The sequence below is a fragment of the Fundulus heteroclitus genome, unplaced genomic scaffold (genome assembly GCF_011125445.2).
Source record: "Fundulus heteroclitus isolate FHET01 unplaced genomic scaffold, MU-UCD_Fhet_4.1 scaffold_87, whole genome shotgun sequence".
Taxonomy (NCBI): Eukaryota; Metazoa; Chordata; class Actinopteri; order Cyprinodontiformes; family Fundulidae; genus Fundulus; species Fundulus heteroclitus.
In genome coordinates, this window is record NW_023397329.1 from 451440 (window position 1) to 478582 (window position 27143).

The 27143-nt window shown below is 40.5% G+C and overlaps 1 protein-coding gene across 6 annotated transcripts in view; it reads left to right on the plus strand.

The window, feature by feature from the left end:
- LOC105919040 (neuronal PAS domain-containing protein 3) overlaps positions 1 to 27143 on the plus strand; it is a 1017839-nt gene that overhangs the window by 381153 nt on the left and 609543 nt on the right. For all 6 annotated transcript variants that reach the window (XM_036134634.1, XM_036134641.1, XM_036134635.1 and 3 more), the window contains one exon: positions 1200 to 1444. In XM_036134634.1, the coding sequence (XP_035990527.1) occupies positions 1200 to 1444 (245 nt within the window). The remainder of the gene's footprint in view (positions 1 to 1199; positions 1445 to 27143) is intronic.

Sequence of the window (27143 nt, forward strand, 5' to 3'; positions counted from 1 at the left end):
TTTTCAGAATTGGAATGAAAACATCCTAGTGCCAAATGTTAAACTCTGGACTATAATGGCTATATGACTAATCATGACGCCCTGATGTTTACACAGTGTGAAAACAAATGTGTAAATAAATCCTGTTTTCATGCCGATATATATTTTTTGCCTCCTAAACAAAGATAGACATGGTATTCTGCACCATGTAATCTACTTTCAGCAGTTATCACCGGTTATTGCACCGTAAACTGCAGAAAATACGAGCAGAGTTGCTCTGTGTGCCTTTACTACCGTCGGCTCCTATGGCGGAGGGAGATTTCAGCTGGATACACTCAAATGTAGTGCAGGCAGGTCCATAACCCCTATTTCGTCACCTATTTTAGAGCCCAAATAAGCGATTTCACTTTCAGAAACGTGCCCAAAAAAAACGCAACCCGTGACTCATGAAATTTAGAAGCACTTTTAGAAAAAAGCCCAAAGTCGCATGTGTCCGAGGGTAAAAGAAACTTTGTGTTTTGACGCGCGATTAACGGCGACAAAAAAATTGTCTGCGTTAAAATGGGTTTACATTAACGCCGTTAATAACGCGTTTAACTGACAGCACTAATTATATTATATTTATAAAACTCCCCTCTTGATCGACAGCCAGCTTGAGGCTTTTTTACCTGCCTCACTGTTTCTAGTGGCTTTTTTTAGCAACCCTCTGATGCAAAAAAGCTTAAATTCATGGTGCACAGATTGCCCTTAAAAACCCCTTGAGCCAACCTCAATTGACCCACAGCCCGCAAGTCGCTCTCCTTGCAGGCCTTTACCAACCATAGATAATTGGTCTTCTTACATTCGTGGGCCTCTTCCATCCACTCTTCCCAAGGGACTTTAAACTCCAGCAGCACTACTTTCCTCATGAAATCAGATGTTAAAACCAATTCAGTGCCATTTACTTTAAGGTGTGGTTCTGTTATAATAACCAAAAATTGTCTGAAGGAGTTAAATTTAGCGTTTTAGGGTTTGTTTTTTTCAGTTGTTCAACCAAATGCTGCAGGATGACTAAACTCTACATTCAAATTACATCAAATACTTATTATTTGATAAAGAACTTAATGTAATAAAGTCTGTGATACTTTTTTCCTGAGTTGCAGGCGTCTCTATTAAACTAGATGTGGCATGTCATCTTTATAATTTGATTAGCTGCATTTCTTTTATGTTGCTGTGTCCAGGCTGCAGGCTCTACGGAAAGAGAAGTCAAGGGATGCTGCACGGTCACGGCGGGGGAAAGAGAACTTTGAATTCTATGAATTAGCCAAGATGCTGCCGCTACCTGGTGCCATCACCAGCCAACTGGACAAGGCCTCAATCATCCGGCTTACAATCAGTTACCTGAAGATGAGGGACTTTGCCAACCAGGGGGACCCACCATGGAACCTTCGAATTGAGGGACCCCCACCGAACACCTCAGTGAAAGGTAGGGTTCAAACAACAATTAATGGCAGTTAATCTCTTTCTTTTAAAAGATTTATATGAATTCTTGTACTTTCAATAAAAATAAAATACGATATGTGAAAACCCAAACAAGACTGCTAACTGGAAGTAGAACTGGAGGTTTCTCGAGGGTATCTGTTTTTGGTTTTGACTTGGAACAACTATTTCATTAGCTCATTTTCACTATAAGTCCCAGGATTTAAATACATGATTGTTGTTTTTTTTACAGGGAAAAGGAAAAATAATCCCGAGTAATATTTGTCCTATCTGTTTCTACTGGTCTGAAAGGCCATGGAAAATATATTTAGCTCAGCTTAATGATGAATGGGGAAATTGGGAAGAAGCCTGCACTATATTTCAAGTCCAACGCATGGGAGTAATAAGAAATCAAACGTCAAACAAGCAAATCTTAAACAATAAGCCCATATTGTACCATTTGTACAACTGGCTTGTGTTCTCTTCCTTTGATCCATTCACAATTAGAAAAAAATACGCTTAAATGGAGATCTCATTTAAAGTAGAAAAAACAACACACGGGTCTTAAATATGTAGGGTGAGTTGAAGTCAGAACACTGCAAGAATGGGTCCATCCAACATCACTGCTTAGCACATAACTCCACCCCTCAACGATTCTGGATTAATCTGAAAGTCCTACCACCAGACCAAGACCTTTTATTTGGGAATGTCTGGACTTAGGAAATAAAATTTACTCTGGTAAAATTATGTCAAAACGCAAGGAGCGTGTTCAAAATCCCGTGTAATACCTGAAAGTTCCTGTAATGGAAAAAGGACTATATAGATTTTACTGAGAACAGTTAGTCACACAGAAAAACGTTTAACAAATATTAATAAGCTTTTTTAAAAATATACAAAATATAGTGTTTTTTTAGGGTTATCTGTGGTATTTTATATCATTCTTACTCATGTTAGATGTTTTCATTTGCCAGCAAAATTTATCATTCAAATTTCAGTAACCTACATGGAATTGAGAGTAAAATCTGGTTGTTATTTTTTTTCTGTTTAGAATTCAAACATCATTCTAGCCTAACATTAACTGGTTAAATAAACATAACTCAAAAAAGAACTCTAGCCCAAGTCCATGAGTCACATTGTGGGAAAGTTCCTCGAAGAATGAAAAATAATGAATTTTTGTTTCTTTTGGATTGACCTTTAGTCACAAATCTGTCTGAAACCACTACACAGTCAAGATGATATTAAGATATTAAGTGTATACAACAATTAATATAATGTAACTCCAAGTCAATCACACTGTGAAATCAAACTGTCCACTTAAGAAGCAACACTGATTGACAATCAATTTCACCTGCTGTTGTGCAAATGGAATAGAGAACAAGTGGAAACTACAGGCAATTAGCAAGACACCCCCAATAAAGGAGTGGTTCTGCAGGTGGTGACCACAGACCACGTCTCAGCTCCTATGCTTTCTGGCTGCTGTTTTGGTCTCTTTCGAATGCTGGTGGTGCATTCACTCTAGTGGTAGCATGAAACAGTCTACAAAGCTCACAAGTGGCTCAGGTATTGCAGCTCATCTTGGATAACACATCAATGCGAGTTGTGGCAAGAAGGTGCCGTGTCTGTCAGCGTAGTGTCCAGACCATGGAGGCACCATTTCCCCCTTTGTGCAAGGAGGAACAGGAGGAGCACCGCAAGAACCCTGCAAAATGACCTCTGGCAAGCCACAAATGTGCATGTATTTGCTGGTGAAGATTCTCAGTCATCCAGGTCATGGTCATTCCAAAAAAGTTAAAAAACAAAACAACTGGACTTTTTTTCCGAAGTTTGAATTTAAAAAAGTCCAGTTGTTTTGTTTTTTTAACTTTTTTGGAAAGTGCATGTATCTGCTCAAACGATCAGAGACAGACTCCATGAGGGTGGTACGAGGGCCCGACGTCCACAGGTGGGGGTTATGCTTACAGCCCAACACCGTGCAGGATGTTTGGCATTTGCCAGAGTACACCAAGATTGGCAAATTCACCACTGGCACCCTGTACTCTTCATAGCCCGGATCAGTGCATCAGTGCTGTCCTTCAGTCCAGCCCTCTCTAGCCATTGGTAGGATTTGGTTATATCAGCTACTTCAACTATCTATCGGTGGTATATCCCATGCAGGGGTTTTTCCACACTCAATGGTTCCTTCTTTTCTAGTTCCCATTGTCTGAGACATTTACTCAGCACGTCATCCCTTGGGGCCATCTTCCTGATATATTCTTGGGGCTTGGATATTTCATCTTCAATGGTGCATCTGATGCTCACTTTGCCTTTGCCTCCTTCTTTGCGCTTTGTGTATAGCCTGTAGATACTGGATTTGGGGTGGAATCCACCATGCATAGTGAGTAGCTTTCGTGTCTTAACTTGACTGGATTTCCCTGCTGTAGATCTTGGTGGTGTGGATCAGTGAGTCAATGTCTCGCTCACTCTTAGTGTACAGCTTAATGCCATCCATATACAAGAGGTGGCTGATAGTGGCCTTATTTCTGAGTCGATATCCATAGCCAGATTATTTGGCCGAGGGGGTTCAGGCTTATGCAGAACAGCAGACGGGAAAGAGCATCTCCTTGGTAAATTCCACATTTGATGGAGATTTGTGCAGTTGGTTTGAAGTTGGACTCAAGGGAGGTTTTCCACACCCTCATGGAGTTGACAAAGAAGGCTCACAGAGTGCTGTTGACCTTGTACAGCTTCAGGCATTCCAGGATCTATGTGTGTGGCATTAATTCATAGGCTTTCCTGTAATCACTCCATGCAGTGCACAGGTTTGTTTGTCTGCTTTTGCAGTCTAGGGTGACTGTTCTGTCAACCAACAGCTGGTGTTTGGCTCCTCTGGAGTTTTTACCTATGTGTTTCTTGGCCTCTGTCATGTGTTGATCCATGTACTAGCACTGAGATCTAACAGGACAAGTATAGAAACAAGTCCATTATCTGAGGCCATGAGAATATCATTAGTGACCTTCACCAGAACTGTTTCAGTGCTATGATGAGCTCTGAAGCCTGACTGAAACTGTTTCTTCCATTAAAATATCAAGGTTTGCTTTTCAAGACACATGCATGTCTGCCTTTCCAAAAGGGAAAGCGTGAGGCAATCTGACAAGATTCACATCTACAATGTCTTCACAAAGCATATACTTTTTGGAAAAACCTAAATAATTTCTATATTATAGTTATAGTTCACATTTAAAAAAAATTCTCGGTCTCTGATCATTTGTGTTCCAGATTGCCCAAGAGGATAATTTATTTGTCTTTTAAATAAAACAGACAAAAAAGATTTACTGTATGTGGCACTGCAGTGACTGCCTGGCACTTAAAACAGCTATCGAACACTGTAATGTTGCATAAACACACACAAGTGAGCCTTTGCACTAAGTGATTTTCTGTGAAGAGAAAATTAAGCATTGATGGATTTCTGCTTGGAGTACCAGAATATACACAGCCCTTGTGAATCTAAGTGAAATTTGCCTTTGAAGTTGGCCCTTTGAGCAATACACTAAAAGAGTAGTATTTGCTTTAAAATGGGCTTTTGGTTTTTAGGGATGACCCATAAATGAAAGCAAATCAGCTGAAGTTTCTGGTGCAGTGTGTGTGAATTTAAAGTTGAAATATGTATTAGAACAAAATTTGAGTCCATGGGTAATACGAATATTGTATTAAAGCTGGAATGATGTGTATAATACATTAACGTTGAGGTATTTCCACACGTTTTTCTTATGGATGTACAAACACACACACACACACACACACACACACACACACACACTTGTTCTCTAGTACCAGATGGCATCATTGTTCTCAGTGCTTTGAAGAAGCACATGCATTTTAATGAACAGAAAAGGCAAATACTAAATTTGTGTGCATCTAAGTGTCTGTCTACCAAATGTAGACTGACACAATTTGAACAGATGATTGAGTTCACAAAGTTGTCTTTTTGTAAACTTTCTTCCTTAACTAAATATTTTGGACTTGATATCTGCTCTATCTCTTTACTAAGAAAGCCCTGTAAGGCAAGTGAAAATTGAAAAATTACAGAATCATGACTTTAGACTTAGATTTAGACAGACTTTATTTATTTTATAAATGTATTACTTTATCATTTAGCAGCATATTCATGATGCACATTTGACTGTAATTTCGTTGCAAGGCTCTGAGTAAAAATAGAAGACAAAAGAAAAGCATTATAAATATAAGTATGTGCAATATAAAATAATTAAACGTATACAACATTTTTAGCACTTTTTTCAGCAAAAAAGTAGATACCATCCGCTCCCTGCAACTTAGTTTCTCCACACTGCCTGTCCTGACTGCCCACCCACCACCTGGGATTTCCCAATCTCTCTGGTCTTTCTTGGTCATCTCACAGTGAGAGATTGAGGACATCATCAAAAAGATGAAACCATCCACCTGCGCCCTGGACCCTTTCCCCACAGTCCTGGTAAAATCCAATCTCCTTACCATAAGTCCCCTTATCACAAAGGTCAATTACCACTCCCTCCAGTCTGGTCAGGTTCCATTTACATTGAAAACTGCTGTCATCAGGCCATTTCTCAAAAAACCCACCCCAGACCCAGAAGTCTTTGCCAATTACAGGCCTATCTCCAACCTTCCGTTCCTTTCAAAGGTGCTGGAAAAATAAGTTGCCGCTAAGCTTCAGGACCATCTAAAACAACACGACCTGTTTGAAAATTTTCAGTCTGGTTTCTGCACGGGCCACAGCACAGAAACAGCTTTGGTCATCAACAGGTCACAAATGACCTGAAAGAGTCGGGAAAATGCATGGAGGCACCTATTACTATGCACCTCTAAACGCGTCTCTATCTTATTAATATTCTTAATTGTTTGACGCCTAATGCGGCCCGAACCGTAGCATGCACCCCTACAACATAGGTAGCAAAACGTCCGGCTCGGTCGGGAATAGTGTGCTACTACTTTTATTGGGATTTCGAGTTACCATGGCAACAAAATTAGCGAAAAACCATCCCCAAAAAACCCATAATAATCAATGGAGTCGGGTAGACAGAAAGCCTCAAAAAAGCCTCCAAATGACCATTTTCATAGCTGTACTGTGTCGCCATGCTTTCACCTATGAACACCGTTTAACTTCCAGTTTGTAGATATATCTGTGACCCACTCAGAAGTGAAAATGGGATGCGGATATCTTTTATCATCTCCTCACAGTTACTCCTCAAAGTTCATGTCCAAAAATCAGCGAAATCATCGTTTACAATGAAAGTCAATGACGGAATTCTCCAACCGCTAGAGTGGCCCACTCTAGCTTTTTAAAAGATTTCGAAACTCCGAACAACTTTACCTTACTCGCTCAATTTTCCCTCCACGTAGACAAATTATACATCAAAACGTAGGTATTTTTGTCAGGATTCGGGAAATGTAACCCTCATTGGTGTGGCATGTATAGATTTTTCGCAAATCACCTCAGACCGACACAAACCCAAAACCTCCCCCATTCATTTCCTATGGAGCGGTTTTGAAAAATGACGTCTAAAAATCCAAAACATCACTTGTTTTCGCATTGTCGCTACTCCTAAACCGTTTTATGTACAGACATGAGACTTTGACACATGAATGTCCCAACCCTTCTGGCACTCACAAAAAAGAAATTGTTTGGATAACTGTTACGGTTTTGCCGCAGGAACAATTTTTCGGGAGTAGCGAATGTGCAAAATCCTAAAAACGCTTTGGAGCTGCATTTTCCCACATCAACCACTTTTTTACATCGTCGCTGTGTCTACACCGATTTTTGTACAAACATAAAAATGGGCTTCCTGGTCCTCAAAAGCCTGCTGATACTCATGGTGAAAGAATTATTTTGATATCTCTTATACTTTTTGAGTTACAGCGATTTGTTCGGGACCCTTTTTAGAGGATTTCTGAAAATCCATAAAAATCTCCTTTAGATCATAATTTTTTATGCCTTTATTAAACTTTTTCCAGCAAAAAACGATAGCTTATCTTCTTCCCCTATCCGTTACGAACTAAACGCAGATAAAATTACGTCTCTACCATTTATGGATCAGGAGATATGAAGCGTTGTTCGAGGCAAAGTTCTCAATTATAATCCAATGGGACTTACTGTGAGCAAAGTGTCTGCACTTCTGTAGACGGGCCGCTTGCAGGTGTGTCAGTGAGTTTCCATGACGACGGAACTCTGGGAGCCAGAGGGAGAAGCTCCATTGAGATACAATGGCAACTTTCGACGCCCGCTGCAGCGGCTGTGATTAATGTAGGAATCTGAAATTTGCACAGTCACTTCCTCTTGACATTTTAAAATTTTCATGTGACTTTCAGCCATGTGTCAATTTTCTGTCCCATTTTAGATTTCACATGCTTTCCTATTGGGCCTTTGCTTCCAACAGGACCTGGCATGATAACCAGACACGACCCAATTGGCCAATACAGCACCACCCACCTGTGGGAAATGGCGCTACTGACAATTTTGGTCAAATGTTGAGTTCTGGGCCCAGATGTGGTGAGGCTAAGTTGCTAAAGGAGGCCAATCTGACCCATGAACTTAATGTCACCAAACTTTGGTCACGTTTGGTGACATTAAGTATTGGCACCCCTATTTGAGGCACTTCCCAGTACAGGATTTGGACCAAACAAACAGAGTACACTCACCCAGTGATGCCAAACACAACCATGTTAGCGGCTAACGGTTAGCATGTTGCTAACTGGAAGTAGCTCTAGGAAGGTCTCACCAACTTCTGCTTCACAGAGTCTGTTCTTACTTTAGAGAGAAAGCTCCACAAGAAATTTGGGCTACGTCGCATAAAGCATCTCCAAGCTATGAGGTGTCAAACATCCAATGCTTTTCAATGGGGGACCAAACCCCTTATGGTCCCAATAATGCATACCCATATATGGCGCTCCAGTATAGCTCAGATGGAAAGTGCAGGCTTTGCATGCAAGAGGTCGTGGGATCGATTCCTGGCATGGGAGACTAAGAGTTTTGTATTACAATCCCCACAGTGTGTATATTAAAACATGTGTGCTGATCCCATGAAGTATTTTTTTGTACCACCCGCCATTTCGTGTTACCATGGCAACGTTACAAACAACGTTTTTTCTCCCTATTTGAGGCTCATCCCAGTACAGGATTTGGACCAAACTAACAGAGTACACTCACCCAGTGATACCAAACACAACCATGTTAGCGGCTAACGGTTAGCATGTTGCTAACCGGAAGTAGCTCTAGGAAGCCTGTACAAACTTCTGCTTGACAGATTTGGTGAATTTTAGGATTTTCTCCCATTTTAGGCACTTCTCAGTACAGGATTTCAACCAAACTAACAGAGTAACATCACCCGGTGATACTGAACACAGCCATGCTAGCGGCTAACCGTTAGCATGTTGCTAACTGGAAATAGCTTTAGGAAGGTCCTACCAACTGCTTCTTAGCCAGGGTTCTTCTGCCTTTACAGACAGAGAGAGGGCTGCAGCTGTCAGTGAGTCTCCATGACAACGCTGCTAGCAAGAGGCTCCTAGGAGGTCCATTGACTTAACATGGCATCTTTCAACGGCCGCTGCGAGGGCTGTGAAGGCCATAGGCAGCTGAAATTCGCAGTGTTGCTGCCTCTTGCTATTTCTGACGGTACGGTACGCACCAAGTGGCAGGCGCCTTGCTAAATTTCTTCAGAAATTTTCTAGTTCTGTACATGCTCCCCTTTGGCCATTGAATCAGCCAGCATAGGATTTCATTCCATCGCTATGCTGATGACACTCAGCTCTACCTCAGGACAAACTCAACTCCCTCTGCTGCCCTGCCACTAACCTGGGTGTTAAAATGGACTCTCATCTGACCTTTGAGGCTCACATCAAACACCTCTGCAAGACCTCCTTCTTCCAACTCAGAAACATAGGCAAACTTCGTCCCACACTCACTCCTGCAGATGCGGAAGATTTTTTCCACGCTTTTGTCTCTTCCAGGCTGGACTACTGCAATGCGCTCCTCATCGGGATCCCTGAGAAACTCCTTCAGAAGCTGCAGTCCATACAAAACAGCGCTGCTCGGATCCTGATGAGGGTGCGCAAACATGACCACATCACTCCCATACTTAAATCACTTAACTAGCTTCCTGTCCCACTCAGAATTGAGTGCAAGTCTCCCTCCTTACCCACCAGTGAATCCATGGTGATGCCCCACCATACCTCAAGGAACTTCTCACCCCACAGACCTCAACATGCACCCTCCGATCTACCTCAACATATCTGCTGAAACCACCAAGGACGAAACTCCGTACGATGGGAGATCGGGCTTTCTGCTCAGCTGCTCCCAGGCAGTGGAATGGTCTCCCGGACCACATGAGGACCCCACAGACTGTGGAGGCTTTTAAAAGTGGCCTTAAATCACACCTTTTTAGGAGAGCTTTTATTGAACTCTTTCCCTTTTACTTACTGTCTTTGTTTATTCTATCTTTTTTCATGCCCTCCATGTGTTTTCATTTAGCACTTATCTGTTTTATTATGTAGCATTTTGGAATTTGTATAAATATAAAGTGCATTACAAATCCAAAAAAAAAATACAATCAAAAATATAACAGAAACAGCAACAAATAAAAGTATTGTGACATTTGTCAGGAATGTAGAGGCAGACAAAAAACAACATTTTATTTATAGAGAAAAGTTACTTGTAAGACCAGCAGGATGATAAACGGAACGGCCATGCAAAGTGACTTTGACTAGTGACAACTATATATATATATATATATATATATATATATATATATATATATATATATATATATATATATATATATATCAGGAACCAGAGACAGATGGACCCAGTATTCAACCAAACAAGAGGTACGTTTTAAAGAAGGTTTATTTCCAAACACAGGTGTGAGCAGGAACCAAGAAAAACAGGCATGCAAAAATGAAGGGCAGGACAAAAACAAAGCTTGTGGTAAAAAACAGTCCAAGGCAAAAAAGCAGACAATCAGATAAGGGTGGAAAAACATAGTACAGGGAATGCTGGCAAAACTCACCCATGGACATGGCAGAAACAAACAATGATGTGGCAGATTGCAGGGGGCAGAGGCAGGTATAAGTAAGGGAGTGATCAGGTGAATGGAGTGAAACTAATTACTGGAATGGGTGGAGCTAATCAGGGGAAGAGTAGTGACTGAGAGGCTGAAGGGCCAGAAACTAAGATGGACAACTACAGAGCCAAAATAACCATAAAGACCAAACCCAAGATAGAAAACAAAGCTAAGACTGAACAGAACACAAGCTATAATAAAAACTAATAAAGGAAACCAGATAACTAAAACAGTAAACAGGCTAAACATGAATCCAACACAATACAAAACAAGAAACAGAAATAAACCCTAAGGCAGGAAAGCCAACATAACCAAAATAACAACATCTACCAGAACCGAATCGTGACATATATATATATATATATATATATATATATATATATATATATATATATATATTGGTGATGTTAATCAATTAACATTTTTAATTAGATTAATCACTTCCTAGGACTAAGATTAGTAATGATTAATTACTATATTAAACTTTGTAAGCCTGAAACGTAAGCTTGCATGTTGTCAGAAAAATGCTGACAAAAGCATCAAAAGGTTGAAGAACACGTTTTATTGTTTCAAATCAAACATGTCTGAATATTCTCAGTTTTCCAGGCTTTTATATTCAGAAATGTTTGAAATAAATCATTGTGTTTCAAACATTAATATTTGTAAATGTCAACTCAAATCCCTCATTAAGTGTCCTATGGCTGAGGTTCCTAAATATGGTCCTTAGGCCCCCGTGTCCTGCAAATAACGGACAGGGGAGGGCTTGAGGAGCAGGGTTGGGAACCACTGATTTATGTGATCAACATGTAAACAGTATCGTAAACAGTATTGTAAACAGGCCCTATTAGTAACTCTTATCTCTGTCAGTATTCAAGAAAACCAAAGTATTAAAAGACATTCATGGCAAACAAAAAAAGTGAGCATGTGCAATCTAGCCACACCTAACCTACAACCTTCAACCAGTCACTTAGGCAGACTAGCTTGTTGACATTTTCAGATGACAGTACTGTTATATTTTTGGTACAATGTGTCCTGCAAGAGAAAAAAGTCTTTCACAGGACAGTGTTGAAACAGGTGTAGCTAAGTACTTTTGTGCAAAATGAGCCAGTTTACGATAGGCCCCTGAATGTGCCAATTACCACTGTAGAGGTAAGGTGTCAGTGTTCACACAGGGCTCTGCCTTGTATCACTCTCGAGTATTGTCTGTGGATAATCCTTCATCATCAGACACTGGCACCGACCCCACGAGCAGAAGGGTCATGTTTTTCTTTTTTTCTTTTTCTCTTTTTTCTTTTTTTTTTTCCCAGTGTCCTGTCTAGCAATATGGCAATAGGAATTGATGTCTCAATGCCAGATAGAGCTCGACAGATTTTGCTTTTACAAGTGGAGCGAACAGCTTTCGCCATAGTGCTCCACTTGATTTATGCTTGTAAATAGCTTTATTATGATTCCTGCAAGGAGAATTTCAAATTATATGGACATGACAATGGGAGAGTAAAGGAAGAACAAAAAGTGAAAGAAAAGAAAAAAAAGAGTAGAGGTGAAACAAAGAGGAGATAAAAGGGAGAGAATGATAAAACCTTCTTTGTCTGCTCCATCACCTGGAAAGAGACACAAAAAGAACAGCACAACCAACAGACATAAAGCAACAGATACACTCGAATAACACCTAGATGCCATTGCTAAATCATATATATTATTATGTAAGCTGACATGTGTAATGTGATATTTGAAAAAAGAAAGTGAAAGAACATAAATAAATAAATAAATTATAAGATTACTGTATATAAGTGAACACTTAATACCTGGGACCAAGCACCTGTGGGAGATGTGAAAGTGCACTAGTTTAGGTGAAGATTATCCAGAAATAGCTTGATAGTGATTGTGGAGAACCGAAGACCTACCTTCCCCGAGCACAGAGGCAGGCGTCAGGGGACCCGTAACCCCGGACTCCCAAAGGGGTCCCTAAAGCAGGTCGCCCAGGAGGGGCCGACACAGGATATCTGCAACCACCCCCCCCCCCCCCCCCCAAGGAAGGAGCAGAGACGACCCCGAGGAAATCCCCCAGCCACCGCAATGCCGACGCCCTCAAGAGCCGCGGGGACGAGCCCGTGGGCTCCGCCGGCAGCTAGCCCCGTTGAAGTGTTCCTGGCCATGGGCCCTGAGGGCCAGAGGCCCCAGGGGCGCCCGCCCCCGCGACGGGGGTCCCGGGCCGCCCCCCGGGGGGCCAGGCCCCGCGAAGAGGCCGCCGGGAGTGGGCCGGCGCACGCCCGGGAACCCGCCCCAAACCCGAAGCCAACCAATGCGCCAGAGGGCCAAGGCGCCCGCCAACGAAGTGGAGGAGGGCAGGACGTGGGGGGATGGGCTCCGCACCTAGCGGAGACTTGAGATGTTCTTGGGAGAGGGAGCGGACCACACCATACCTGGGGGGGGGGGGAAGGAAAACTCATTCACACCATCCCTCCCTTGTGCCCCACTCACCACACACAGAGAAAAAAAAAATGGAAAACTCATTCACACCATCCCTCCCTTGTGCCCCACTCACCACACACAGAGAAAAAAAAACAAAAAAAAAAAAAAACAAAAAAAAAAACGCTGTACACACATTCCCACATAACACTCACATCCAACACTGACCAAAGGGGGGGGGGTCACCCCAAATCGACTATACGACTGCTTGTGCCCGACCCCCGGCCCCAGACCAGACGCCCCCCGGACCGGGCCCCCCCAAGAGGGCGGGCCAACACGACCCGCACGAGCCACCCGGCCAGAGCCCCCCCTCCCCCTAAATACCTAATAAACCCACCTCCCTCCCCCCACCTCCTCCAGGCCCCAGACTCCTTGCCGCCATCGGAGAACGGGGGTGTGCAGAAGACCCCGATCCTCCCTACGCCTGCTCAAATGTTGTGTTGTTGCATGTTGTTCTCAAGTGCGTTTAAAAACTGGGAGCGCCGAAGGGGATGCACGGCACAGCCCACCCCCCTTCCGGAAGGTAGCTGTTGCCAGCGCACCCCCTCCGGGCGACTGCCCAGAACCCTCAATATCTAAGTGGGAGAGGAGGTGAAGGGAGCCGTCCGAGGTGAGGCCCACACAACATAAGCCCCCCCCCCAGACGTCTTCCCCCCACCCCCCCCTACCATGGCCTATATGAGTGTGCGATGTGAATAATGTTTGAAGTGAAAGTGTCTAAGATGCATAATAAAATTGGGGAGAGGGGCGTCACCAGAAAGTGGCCTGATGGAGCAGGCAGAGGGAGGAGTCCGGGGATGGGGAGCAAATGACTGGGAAGCCAACCCAGGGAGCCAGCTCCCCTACTGACTCCAATAGGCACCCCCGCTCCCCGAAAGCCCCACCCAGAGAAGGGGGCCTCGCCAGCGGCACCACCGTAGCCCAGGGGCCAGGGAGAGGTCGCAGGGCCCGCCCGAGGGCGGCGCGCCCCAGGGACCTCAGACCCCGAGACCCACCCCGGCCCCACCCAGCGGCAGCACAGCTACCAGGTCAGTAACCCACGTCCGTCAACACGCAGCTCCCAAAGAGCGCCGCAAGCGGTTGCTGTAGGCCACCCAAACTCCTCCCCGATGGGGGCAACAGACCCCGGAGCCGGATCCACCAGGCGCCCTACTCCAAGTGCCCCCAGGGCCCCAGGAACCCCTCCATCCAGCCACTGCGCCCTGCAGGAAGCAACCCACCGCCCCCTATTCCACTAAGTGATGGTGTTGATCAGAGGAGCCCAAAAAGACCAATCAGATGTGGAAGCAGATGCTGTCTCTAGATTAATATGATCCAACAAAAGATCTCTATACTGATTGATACTGAGATTTTGTTTACTTTTCCAATTCATGAGGATAGTTTTCTTTGCGATACATAAAGCAGTAAAAACCATGTAAACTATTTCTTTTTTCAGAGGACTTTCCTCAAAATTACCGAGCAGGCAAACTGATGGGGAAGGTGTAATTTTACAGCTCAAGCACTTTGATAGGTCCTTACATATCTGTGTCCAGAACCTCTGGACTGGTGTGCATAACCATAACGCATGAAAATAATTATCAGGATGATTGCCTATGCAGTGTGGGCAGATATTAGATTGTGCCAGACCCATCTTGAATAATCTTTGTCCTGTGTAGTGTACTCTGTGAAGGATTTTGTATTGTATTAGTTGTAAGTTGGTGTTTCTAGTCAATTTGAAAGTTCTTAGACATGTCTGAGCCCAGAAATTTTGTTCAAAGGTGCCTGATAAAGCCTTTTCCCACTTCATTATAGGAAGAGATATCGAATAATCTATTTTAGTCAGTGTCCTGTATGATTTAGACAGTAGTTTGGGGGGGGGGGGTTTAAATCTAAGAAATCTAATATATTAGTTGGGACTTGTAAACCACCATTAATATGCTTATATTTATTTTTAATTATAGATTTAAGTTGTTCATATTCCAAGAATTTATTTTTACTAATGCCATATTGCATATTTAGTTTAGCAAAATTGATGAACTCGGTTCCGTCAAGTAGATGTTCCAGATATTTAATACCTTTATTCTTCCAGTATGTAAAGTTTATCATTTTATTATTTTGTAGGATATCAGGGTTATTCCAGATAGGTGTACGACTGCATGGGATAAGGGATGACTTTGTCATTTTGAGGAACTCCCACCATGCTGTCAGAGTAGAACTAATGTTGATATTTTTGAAGCATGTATGCCGTTTTATATTTGAGCTAATAAACGGCAGATCTGAAATCATGATATTATTGCACATTTCCTGTTCTATATCTAACCAAGGCTCATCTAAAAGACTACTTTTTATCCATTTAGAGATGTATTGTAGCCTATTTGCTAAGTAATAGTTATGGAAGTTAGGCAGATCTAATCCTTCCCTGTCTTTAGTCTTCTGTATTGTCTTTAAGCTAATACGTGGGGGTTTATCTTTCCAAAGAAATTTAGAAATGGCAGAGTCTAGAGATTTAAACCAGTCAGATGATGGTTTATTGGGGACCATTGAAAATAAATAATTAATTCTAGGTAGGACCATCATTTTTATTGAAGCTACCCTACCCATAAGTGTGATTGGAAGCGATTTCCATCTTTCAAGGTCCTCTTCTATCCTGTTTAAAAGTGGGGCATGGTTAAGTTTAAGTAAATCTGTTAATTTATTCGACACAGTAATACCTAAATATTTAATATTTCCTGATTGCATTTGTAAATCTAGGGAGTTTTCGAGAGAGCAATTAATTGACAGTACCGTAGATTTAGACCAGTTTAACGATTAATCTGATACTTTAGAGAAAGATTCTAGTATTCTAATTACTTGTAAAAGAGAATTATTTGAATGCTGGAGATAAAGTAATACATCATCCGCGTACAGACTAATCTTGTGCTCTATTTTCATGCATTTTATACCTTTTACAGCTTTTGTTTGTCTGATTGTTGCTGCTAGAGGTTCTATAAAGATGGCAAAAAGTGATGGAGAAAGAGGGCATCCTTGCCTGGTGCCCCTCTGTAGACAAAAACTGGAAGATATTTGATTATTTGTCCTGACACAGGCTGTTGGAGAATTGTATAGAATTTTTAACCAGTTATATAAATCGCCAAAACCGAATTTATGAAGAGTAGCGAATAAAAATGTCCAATTTACTCTATCAAATGCTTTTTCTGCGTCTAAAGACAATATATTGGTTTTAATGTTTTTACTGTAGGAATAATCAATTAAATTAAGCCTTCCTCTGATGAAACCAGTTTGATCTGGATGTATTATAAGAGGAGTTACTTTGTCTAATCTTTTTGCAAAAGCTTTACAGATTATCTTAATATCCACATTAATTAAGGATATGGGACAATAACTAGTGGGCAACACAGGATCTTTGTCTGGCTTGAGCAGAAGGCTGATGGTGGCAGAGTTCATATTAGCTGGAAATCTACCTTTTTCCTGTATTTCCTGCAACATTCTGTGGAACGTTGGGGCTAGAATATTCCAGAACTCTTTATAAAACTCAGTGGGGAATCCATCTGGACCTGGAGCCTTTTTATTAGGCATGCTTTTAAGAGATTCCTGGGTTTCAGCTGTTGTCAGCGGGGAATCCAGTGTCATTCTTTGGTTACCTGATAATTTAGGAAGTGTAATTTTATCCAGAAATTGCTTAATATCCTTCTCTGATGGATTTATCTGTGGTGTGTATAAAGATTTGTAGAAATCGCGGAAGGTATTATTTATACACTCTGGTTCACTTACTGTATTACCAGTTGAATCTGTAACTGCAAATATAGTAGTTTTCTCCTTATTTATTTTAAGCTGATTAGCTAGAAAGCTTCCTGACTTATTGCCATGTTCAAAATTTTCTATTCGGAGTCTTTGTATTAGAAATCTATTTTGCTTTTCAATATAGTGGTTTAGTTCTAATTTTACTTCACGGATTTTACCTAACTTCCCTTCTTCTTGAGATAATTCTAGTAACTTAAGTTTTTCTTCTAATTCCTGAATCTTTTTGTTTTCTTTTTTCTTTTTATGAGATGAGAAAGAAATTATTTTACCTCTCATCACTGCTTTTCCAGCTTCCCACAATATCGATGCCGATGTACCTGGTTGATCATTGTATTCTAAGTATGAGGCCCACTGTTCTTTAATGAATTTTATAAATTCTTCATCTTTAAACAGTGATGTATTAAATCTCCAGCTTTTGTTTTGTGTGGTTATTTTTTTATTAATTAAGGTGAGAGTAACAGGAGCGTGATCACTGATAGCAATAGGATGAATTACCGTCTCTGAAACAACCGACAGCAGTGAGCTACTTATTAGAAAGTAGTCCAGACGAGAGTACGAATGGTGAACATTTGAGAAAAAAGTGTATTCTTTACTAATAGGATGAAGATAACGCCATGCATCGCAAAGACCAAAATCACTCATGTATTGTTTGACTACACTTACTGACAACTACGCTGAGTCCCTGTTTTATTCAACCTGTCTATATCGTTATTTAAACCAAAGTTGAAGTCACCTCCTATAATTAGTGAACAATCCCCGTGTTTTGAAAGTGCAAGGAAGAATTGGTGGAAAAAAGAGGGGTCATCAACATTTGGACCATATATACTGACAATACATAGCTTCTGGTTATGGATAGCTATTTTAATTATTATGTATCTACCTTCAGGATCTATAGTTTTATCTAATATTTTAAAACTAACGTTTTTGTGGATTAAGATTGCTACGCCTCTCTGTCTAGAGTTATAGCAGGCCGCAAACACATTAGGGAACTCAGGTGAATTAAGCTCACTTGCATTTGTAGATGATTTGTGGGTTTCTTGCAATAAGACAACATCTGCCTTTAATCTAGTAAGCTGGTTAATGATCTTCATTTTTTTCTCTCTGGTGCCAGCCCCATGCACATTCCATGTCACAAACTTTACATTCGCCATAGATGTGAGTGAGAAGTTGCATGGCCTTGAGAAAATAGTCATACATAGACCCAGGTAGCATCATATGATGTGCTTGTGATTGACTGATGATCAGGAAAGAAGCAGACAAATAAGATAGAGATACACAAAAAAATAAAAAAGTGCAAAGAGTAAGAGAGTGTGAAAAGGGATAAACCATAGCCCGTGCCTTCTGTACCCAACCGTGAACACCAACCATACCAACGTGCTCTTGAGCTGTGCGTGTATTTAATTTATCACCGTGTACCGATTAATACATGTTTTTCTTTGGTGGCTGCGACTCCATTTCCTCTATGAGGGCATGAATAGCAGGTTCTTTGTCAATCATTTCACTCATTTGTTTTTACACACCTCTCCCTTTTTCTGTTGCTTTTAGTGGGTCTTTCTTGTGCTGAATCTGTCACATCATTTACAGAGTTGAATTCCCGTGTGTTGGTACATCCTGGACCAGTGAAAAAGTGCATTGCCATTTCTCATCTATTAGGTGTGCGGTAACCTGAAGATAATTGAGATTATCTACGGAAGTCCAGTGGTCACCAGTAAGAGTAATAAATGCAGCATCTACCAGCTTCTGTGCTTTAGCTGCCTTATTGAACTCATAAAGTTCATGTATTTGTTTGACAATAGTCACCCGGGAAGATAACTTGTATGATGGGTCACCTGTTGTGACGTGAATGATATCCAGAAACCCATGATCTTCTATAATGTTAATTCAATTAAATTAAATTTTATTTATATAGCGCCAATTCATGAAACATGTCATCTCGAGGCACCTTACAAAGTCAAAATCAATCATATTATACAGATTGGTCAAAAACTTCCTATATAAGGGAATCCAGTTGATTGCTTCAAAGTCCTGACAAGCAGCATTCACTCCTAGAGAAGCGTAGAGCTACAGGGAGAGTCGTCTGCATTGTCCATGGCTTTGCAGCAATCCCTCATACTGAGCAAGCATGAAGCGACAGTGGAAAGAAAAAACGGGAAGGAAAAAACCTCCAGCAGAACCAGGCTCAGTATGAATGGTCATCTGCCTCAACCGACTGGGGGTTACAGAAGACAGAGCAGAGACACAACAAGAGAGACAAAAAAGCACAGAAGCACACATTGATCCAGTAATCTGTTCTACATTAGATGGTCATAGCGGATGATCTGTCTTCCCTGGATGATGTCACAGCTAACAGAACTTCAGACCAGGTGTACCTACTATGAAGAAAAAGGAGAGAGAGCAAAAAGTTAAAAGCTGAAATGACAACAGTCATTTCAATGTAATGCAATGCAAAACTGGAGAACAGTAGACTGGAGAACAGTAGAAATTAGCAGAGTTAGAAAAATAGGCCCTGATGTCCTCCAGTAGCCTAAGCCTATAGCAGCAAAACTATAGAGGCAGCTCAGGGTAACATGAGCCACTAACTATAAGCTTTGTCAAAAAAGAAAGTTTTAAGATTAGTCTTAAAAGTAGACAGGGTGTTTGCCTCACGGACCAAAACTGGGAGTTGGTTCCACAGGAGAGGAGCCTGATAGCTAAAGGATCTGCCTCCCATTCTACTTTTAGAGACTCTAGGAACCACCAGCTCTGTTAGGAATATACAGAGTAATCAGAGCTCTGATATATGATGGAGCTTGATTATTAAGGGCTTTATACGTTACAAGAAGAATTTTAAATTCTATTCTTGATTTAACAGGAAGCCAATGACGGGAAGCTAAAATAGGAGAAGTATGATCCCTCTTGTTGATTTTCATCAGAACTCTTGCTGCAGCATTTTGGATCAGCTGAAGACTTTGAACTGCATTTTGTGGACTTCCTGATAGTAAAGAATTACAATAGTCTAGCCTTGAAGTAACAAATGCATGGACTAATTTTTCAGCATCACCCCTGGACAGAATGTTTCTAATTTTGGCGATATTCCGGAGGTGAAAAAAGGAAACTCTGGAAACCTGTTTAAACTGGGATTTAAATGAAATGTCTTGGTCGAAAACAACACCAAGATTTTTTACTTTATTACCAGAGGCCAAGTTAATGCCATCCAGATTAAGTGATCGATTAAAGAGTTTATTTTTTGAGGACTCTAGTCCAAAGATTACAACTTCTGTCTTGTCAGAATTTAAATGCAGGAAATTTAAAGTCATGCAGCTTTTGATGTCATCGAGACATGACTGCAGTCGAAGTAACTGTTTGGATTGATCAGGATTTATGGATAAATATAGCTGAGTGTCATCAGCATAACAGTGGAAATTAATCCCATGCTGTCTAATAATTTTGCCAATCGGAAGCATATATATAGTAAAGAGAATTGGTCCAAGGACTGAACCCTGTGGTACTCCACAGGTGACCCTAGAGTTTGAGGAAGATTTATTATTAACATGAACAAACTGGAATCTGTCCGACAGATAAGATTTAAACCAGCCTAACAGGACAAGTACAGACACAAGTCCATTATCTGAGGCCATGAGAATATCATTGGTGACCTTCACCAGAGCTGTTTCAGTCCTATGATGAGCTCTGAAGCCTGACTGAAACTCCTCAAGTAGGTCATTACTTTGTAAATGTTTACATAGTTGAATAGCTTTCTCAAGATTTTTAGATAAGACAAGAAGATTAGATATAGGTCTGTAATTTACTAACCCATCTTGATCAAGAGATGGTTTCTTAAGTAAAGGTTTAATAACAGCGACTTCAAAAGCCTGTGGTACATATCCATTTACTAAGGATAGATTAATAATGTCTAAAATAGTGCCGCTGATCAGAGGGAATACCTTCATAACATACAGGTAGAAGGTTTAGATGAAGCTAAAAGTTTAGATAGCTCAGAAAGCTCTACTGCTTTTAAACAGTTCAGACACTGCGGAGGTTCTAAAGATTCCTCCAACGCTGCCTCACTTGCTGAGGACAAGGTAATCATGTTTGGGAGGATGCCAATTATTTTATTTTTAATGGAATCAATTTTATTTATGAAGAATCCCATAAAATCATTACTGCTAAGAGCTAAGGGAATGGATGGATCAATGGAGCTATGACTCTAGCTATGTGTAAGTTTGGCAACTGTACTGAAGAGAAATCTAGGATTATTTTTGTTCTCCTCAATTAATGATGAAAAATATGTTGCTCTAACTCTGCGAAGGGTCTTGTTATACAACAATAGACTGTTCCTCCAATTGTGTAGGATTCCTCTTGGTGTGTAGAGCGCCATTTTTTCTCTAATTTCCTAACATTGTGCTTCAAGGAATGCAGCTCTGAATTAAACCAGGGAGCCAGCTTCATGTGAATAATCACCTTCTTTTTCAAGGGAGCTACATTGTCTAATGCAGAACGCAATGGCGAAGTAATACCGTTAACAAAGACATCTATTTGTGAATGGGAAGAAACAACATTGCTGCTATCTGCAGGGCATTTCTGCAATACTGACGATTTTAAAAGGGGGACAGACTCTTTAAAGTTCGATGCAGCATTGTCCGATAAAGATCTACTATAATGGAACCCTCTTTTGGGGGTGGAGAACTCAGTTAGATTAAACTCAAATGTTATTAAAAAATGATCAGATAGGGCAGGGTTGTGAGGAAATAATGTTAATTCTTCACAATCAACGCTATATGTCAGCACAAGGTCTAAAGTATGGAGCCAAGAGTCCATCAGTTTATGCACATTTTGAGCAAAACCAATTGAATCTAGGATAGTTTTAAAGGCTACACTAAGGTTATCACATTCTGTGTCAACATGAATGTTAAAATCCCCCACTATAATAACCTTGTCAGTGTTTATCACCAAATCAGATAACAAGTCAGACAACTGATCCAAAAACTGAGAGTAAGGGCCTGGTAATTGGCCTACAGTCTCTGGCAATCCATTTGGTGATAGTGTTATTTAACTTTGCTGCTGTGGTTTTATTAACAGTGCCACAGCTGCACTCCTCTAGCGTCTTTTGACGGGCACTGCTTGTTGTAGGCCCCTTTGAATTAGTATCTTTGCTAGCGTCAGCAAAAACATGCTACATTTAATTTTGCGGACTGTTTCTTTTGATAGCAAAATTCCCCTATCCAGAAATAATTTCTCCCAAGGTTATTAAGAAATGTTGAATCTTATACATGCTGTTATGGTTTGAATTTTATGCCTTGTATTTTTGAATTAAGGAGGGTCTCCATTCACTCATAATTTTTTATAGTATATTATGGTATTAGTCTTATAAATTTGCATATTATCTTTTATTTGTATATTATTTTATATGACTGGAGGAATACATTATTTTTTGTGTTGCTTGGAAGCTTAAATTTAGTTGGGGTTGCAAACATTTACCACAATTTTGTGTGGGTCGAAATAACTGAAATGTTTTGGAGACCTGAGTTCTGATCACATCAGAGAACACACATTCAGAGAATAGGTTGAGGCTATTTTTACTTTTTGTGTAAGTATAAGACAATCAACAAAATGAATAAACTGTAAATATTTCTAATAGTAGTAATAATGTGCACAGCATACACAAAAAAAGTCACTTTAGAACATGGAGAAGTACTGTACATCAATTTCCAGTGAGTTATTGTTAATGAGCTTACATCAGAGCATATAATTCCGTTTTAGCCTAGAATGAATGAAATGGCTAAGCATATGACACAAATATTTGAAGCGTAACAGACTTTGATGCTTGGTAAACTGTGTAAAACCTACAGTATATTGCAGTTTATTATGTATACATAATTCTAGTTTTTTAGTTAGCTAGTAAAAGTGAAAATTAAAATTAATTACTTCAGATCAGTCCAGATGTAGGAGGGTATTCAGTCTGCAGACCTGTTGTAACAATTATGTTAGTCCAGAAACATGTACACACACACACACACACACACACACACACACACACACACACACACACACACACACACACACACAAATAATTGTATTTGTTGTTTTGGACTCAAAGGTCATTTTGACAAAGGTGACACCACAGCTCTGGTGGGGATTTGTTTCAAATACAACCACAGAAGGAATGTTGTAAAATCTGCAATAAAGCAGCAGCTCAACGGGATCGAAGACCAACCGTTATTAATTAAATATGCGACTACTGCAACTTTAAGAGCCTCAAATCAGAACGTTTACTCTCATCAATCTGTGATTACATCTGAGCAACTAGCAGCTTTAGCTTCTGCTTCAGTGAACACTAATGTTCATAATGTATTCCCATTGACATTCCAGTCTTTTCCCTCTTGAAATCATATATTTTTTGCATTTTTTTCACTGGATCTTGGACCATTCTTTATTTATTTTTTGCTGGGAGGTGTTACGAGCCAGCTGCTTCCTTGTTTTATCCCCTGCTGTGAATGCACAGTGTTGTACTTCCTCCGTTATTAAAAATTAACACAAAATGCTTTATTTACAAAAGAAATTGAACAGAAACAAAGAGGAAAATTGCAAAATAATAACTAATATGCCAGCAGGACGCGATAATCTTTTGCAAAAGCTTTGTATACATCCAGGATGAGCTACTGACTTAAAAAAAAACCTCATATAATGAGGCTATGCACCTTTAAAAGAAGAGGTTAACTTATGTTGTTTTTCTGAAAACATGATAAAAGCAACTGTACTGATGTTGATACTGAAACTCCATTACCATTGAGACCATTGGACCATTACTCCATAATAACAAAATCCAATGAATGATTGTCCAGCTCAACAACGCAAGATTGCCAACTGTTCCGGCAACAAAAACGACTTTATTTAAAAACCATTGCTGTATACAGCCAATTTTATTCAGTTTTATAATTTTATCTATTTAATAGGAATATATTGTGCTTTTTAAGGCCTTGCTTCTCACATATATATAATCAGGTTGTAGTCTATATAAAGTGGAACTGCAATGCTTTGGTCTGAGATCCTCGGTATTGTAGCTTAACAGGCCCCTCTTTTACCCCTGTTCTGAGGTTTGTCTGAGAGCAACTTGTTTTGGTGCCATCTCTTTGAATGTCCATGAGGCACTTCACACCCCTCCCTCCACTTTTGTAGTATGCTGTGGGAAGGTGTGATGAGTTGTAAAGGTTATTAAACCCAACAATCAAACATTTTCACTTATCCTCTTGTAGTTTCTGCATCATTCAGCTTGAACTACAATATTGCATCAAAAAAAGAAATACGTAGTAGTTCAAATAAAATAATGTAATAGAAGACAGAGAAATCTGAACAGCTTGAAAAATAAGGAGAAATAAGGAGTGCTGCACAGAATCTAAAGATACCTGTGCAGCACTTGCAGAGAATAAATTCAAATTTTCTGCATTCCTAAAGACTATCAAGTGCACAAAAAAGTAGGGCTGTCAAACGATTACAAATTTTAATCGTGATTAATCGCATAATGTTGATAGTTAACTCGAGATTAATCGCAAATTAATCACATATTTTATCCTTTTATTTCTGAAAGTGTAATAGCCTGTTTGGACATTTTAATATGCAATTTTGCAATAAATGACACTAATAAAATACATACTTGTACAAAAAATATTTTAATTTTGTTATTTTTCAAGCACTTTTCAGAATTGGAATGAAAACATCCTAGTGCCAAATGTTAAACTCTGGACTATAATGGCTAAATGACTAATCATGACTCCCTGATGTTTACACAATGTGTAAATAAATGTGTAAATAAATACCTGTTCTCAATGACGATATACGTTTTTTTGCCTCTTAAACAAAGATAGACATGGATAGACATAGACACGCAAAAACATACAAATTAATAAAAATTTTACATTTCAATACAGTCATAAGTTTTGTTAATTTTTTCACTTTCTCTCTCTCCCACACATCTAATTCTGAGCTTTTACACCAACAACAATAATTTCTTTGAATATTTTTGCTTGCTGTTTATATCCATATTCATACAGTTTAAGCCTGGAAAAAGGTTTTAAATTTCCAGGTCATTCCAGTCTTACACTTTGCTTGCAACCGGGCCAGGAGCTTAATACCCTTGAAAGAGACCATTTAGGAACTGATTAGTAACTCCAGGTACTTTGTTTGGCAACGTAATTTAACCTTAGTTTGTCAAATACAGAGACGACAAATTAATAAGCATTCTAATTCTAATTTCTAATTTCTAAATTCTAATTTTCTCACTCTACTGATTTCTACTGTTCTTCAGTCTACTGTTCTCCAGTTTTGCATTGTAGTACATTGAAATGACTGTCGTCATTTCAGCTTTTAACTTTTTGCTCTCTCTCTTTTTCTTCATAGTAGGTACACCTGGTCTGGCGTTCTGTTAACTGTGACATCATCCAGAGAAGACGGCTCACCCGCTACTACCATCTAATGTAGAACAGATTACTAGATCAATGTGTGCTTCTGTGCTTTTTTTGTCTCTCTTGTTGTGTCTCTGCTCTGTCTTCTGTAACCCCAGTCGGTCGAGGCGGATGACCGTTCATACTGAGCCCGGTTCTGCCGGAGGTTTTCTTTCCCGTTAATGGGGAGTTTTTCTTCCCACTGTCGCTTCATGCTTGCTCAGTATGAGGGATTGCAGCAAAGCCATGTACAATGCAGACGACTCTCCCTGTGGCTCTACGGTTCCCCAGGAGTGAATGCTGCTTGTCGGGACTTTGATGCAATCCACTGGTTTCCTTATATAGGAAATGTTTGACCAATCTGTATAATCTGACCCAATCTGTATAATATGATTGAACTTGATTTTGTAAAGTGCCTTGAGATGACATGTTTCACGATTTGGCGCTATATAAATAAAATTGAATTGAATTGAATTGAATTAAAGTACGGTTTATGGGTTGGGTTTCTGCAATGTTATCAACGTGTAAAAACTCATCTTCAGAACCAATCTTATCTTAAAGGTATACTATGCAACCGGGGTTGATTTTCCAGTGAGGCTCCCCCCAGAGGGCGAAAGTAAAAGTGCACTGTCATAAAGATGCTCAGCTGTTCTGGTTTCTCCGTCAAGCCAGGCGCGGTTGTTTTGAGCTTAGCAGACAGGCGAACGCAACGAAAAGTGGAAAAAACGGCAGTACAAACAATGACTAACACAGTGAAAGTATGAACATCAAGCTTCCCGCAGCGCTATATTATTATTATTATTTTATGTTGGCGAGACGCCGTCTTGGCCGTCTCGCCAAGCCGCCGCGGCCACGGCCGCCTCGCCAAGCCGCGGCCGCCTCGCCTGTTTTATTATTATTATTATTTATTTTTTTTTTTTTTATGTTGGCGAGACGCTACCGCCGCGGCCGCTGCCGCCTAGCCGCGGCCGCTGCCGCCTAGCCGCGGCCGCCGCGGTAGCGTCTCGCCAACATAAAAAAATAAATAATAATAATAACAATAATAATAAAACTCAATATGCTTGCATGTTTATTTGACGTTAACACGCGGTTCTTTGTTGTTGCTTTCGCGCGTGCATATAGTGAATGGCAGGGCAAAAACACATGGAGTTCTCGCCGTAAAGCGAGACTTCTGTGTGTGCGGGCCGAGGGCTCTTGCAATTGCAAGTGCGGTATTTCCCCCACAGACCCCCAGGGCGGCCGTGAAAACCTTTGTTCGACCTGAAATGACTCATTTAATCATCCAAAACGGTATGGAACACATTAATTAACTGAAAAATGTTGCATAGTATGCCTTTAAAATAGTGATCTGCACCGCCTAATCTACTTTCAGCAGTTATCACCGGTTATTGCAACCGTAAACTGCAGAAAATATGAGCAGAGTTGCTGTCTGCCTTTACTACCATCGGCTCCTATGGTGGAGGGATATTTCAGCTGGATACACTCAAAGTGTCTGTAGTGCAGGCAGGTCTCATAATAACCCCTATTTCGTCACTTATTTTGGAGCCCAAAAAGCGATTTCACTTTCAGAAACCTGCCCAAAAAAACCCTGCAACCCGTGACTCATGAAATTTAGAAGCGCTTTTAGAAAAGAGAAGCCCAAAGTCGCATTAAATAAACAGTATTTGGCAACAGTGAGTGCAGGTCTGTTTTGCTACAGTTCTCTAGCACTCTTGAAACTACGGAAAGCGCCGAGGGTAAAAGAAACACAGTCCGGAGAGCGCGGCGAGGGGGAAAACATTAGGGAACGGTGTGTGTTTTGACGTGCGATTAACGGCGACAAAAAAAAAATTGTCGCCGTTATGGTCTAACAAAGTTAACACATTAATAACGCGTTAAAACTGACAGCCCTAAAAAAAATATTTATGGGCTAAAAAAGGGGATTTTGCACAATATGTTCCCTTTTAATATG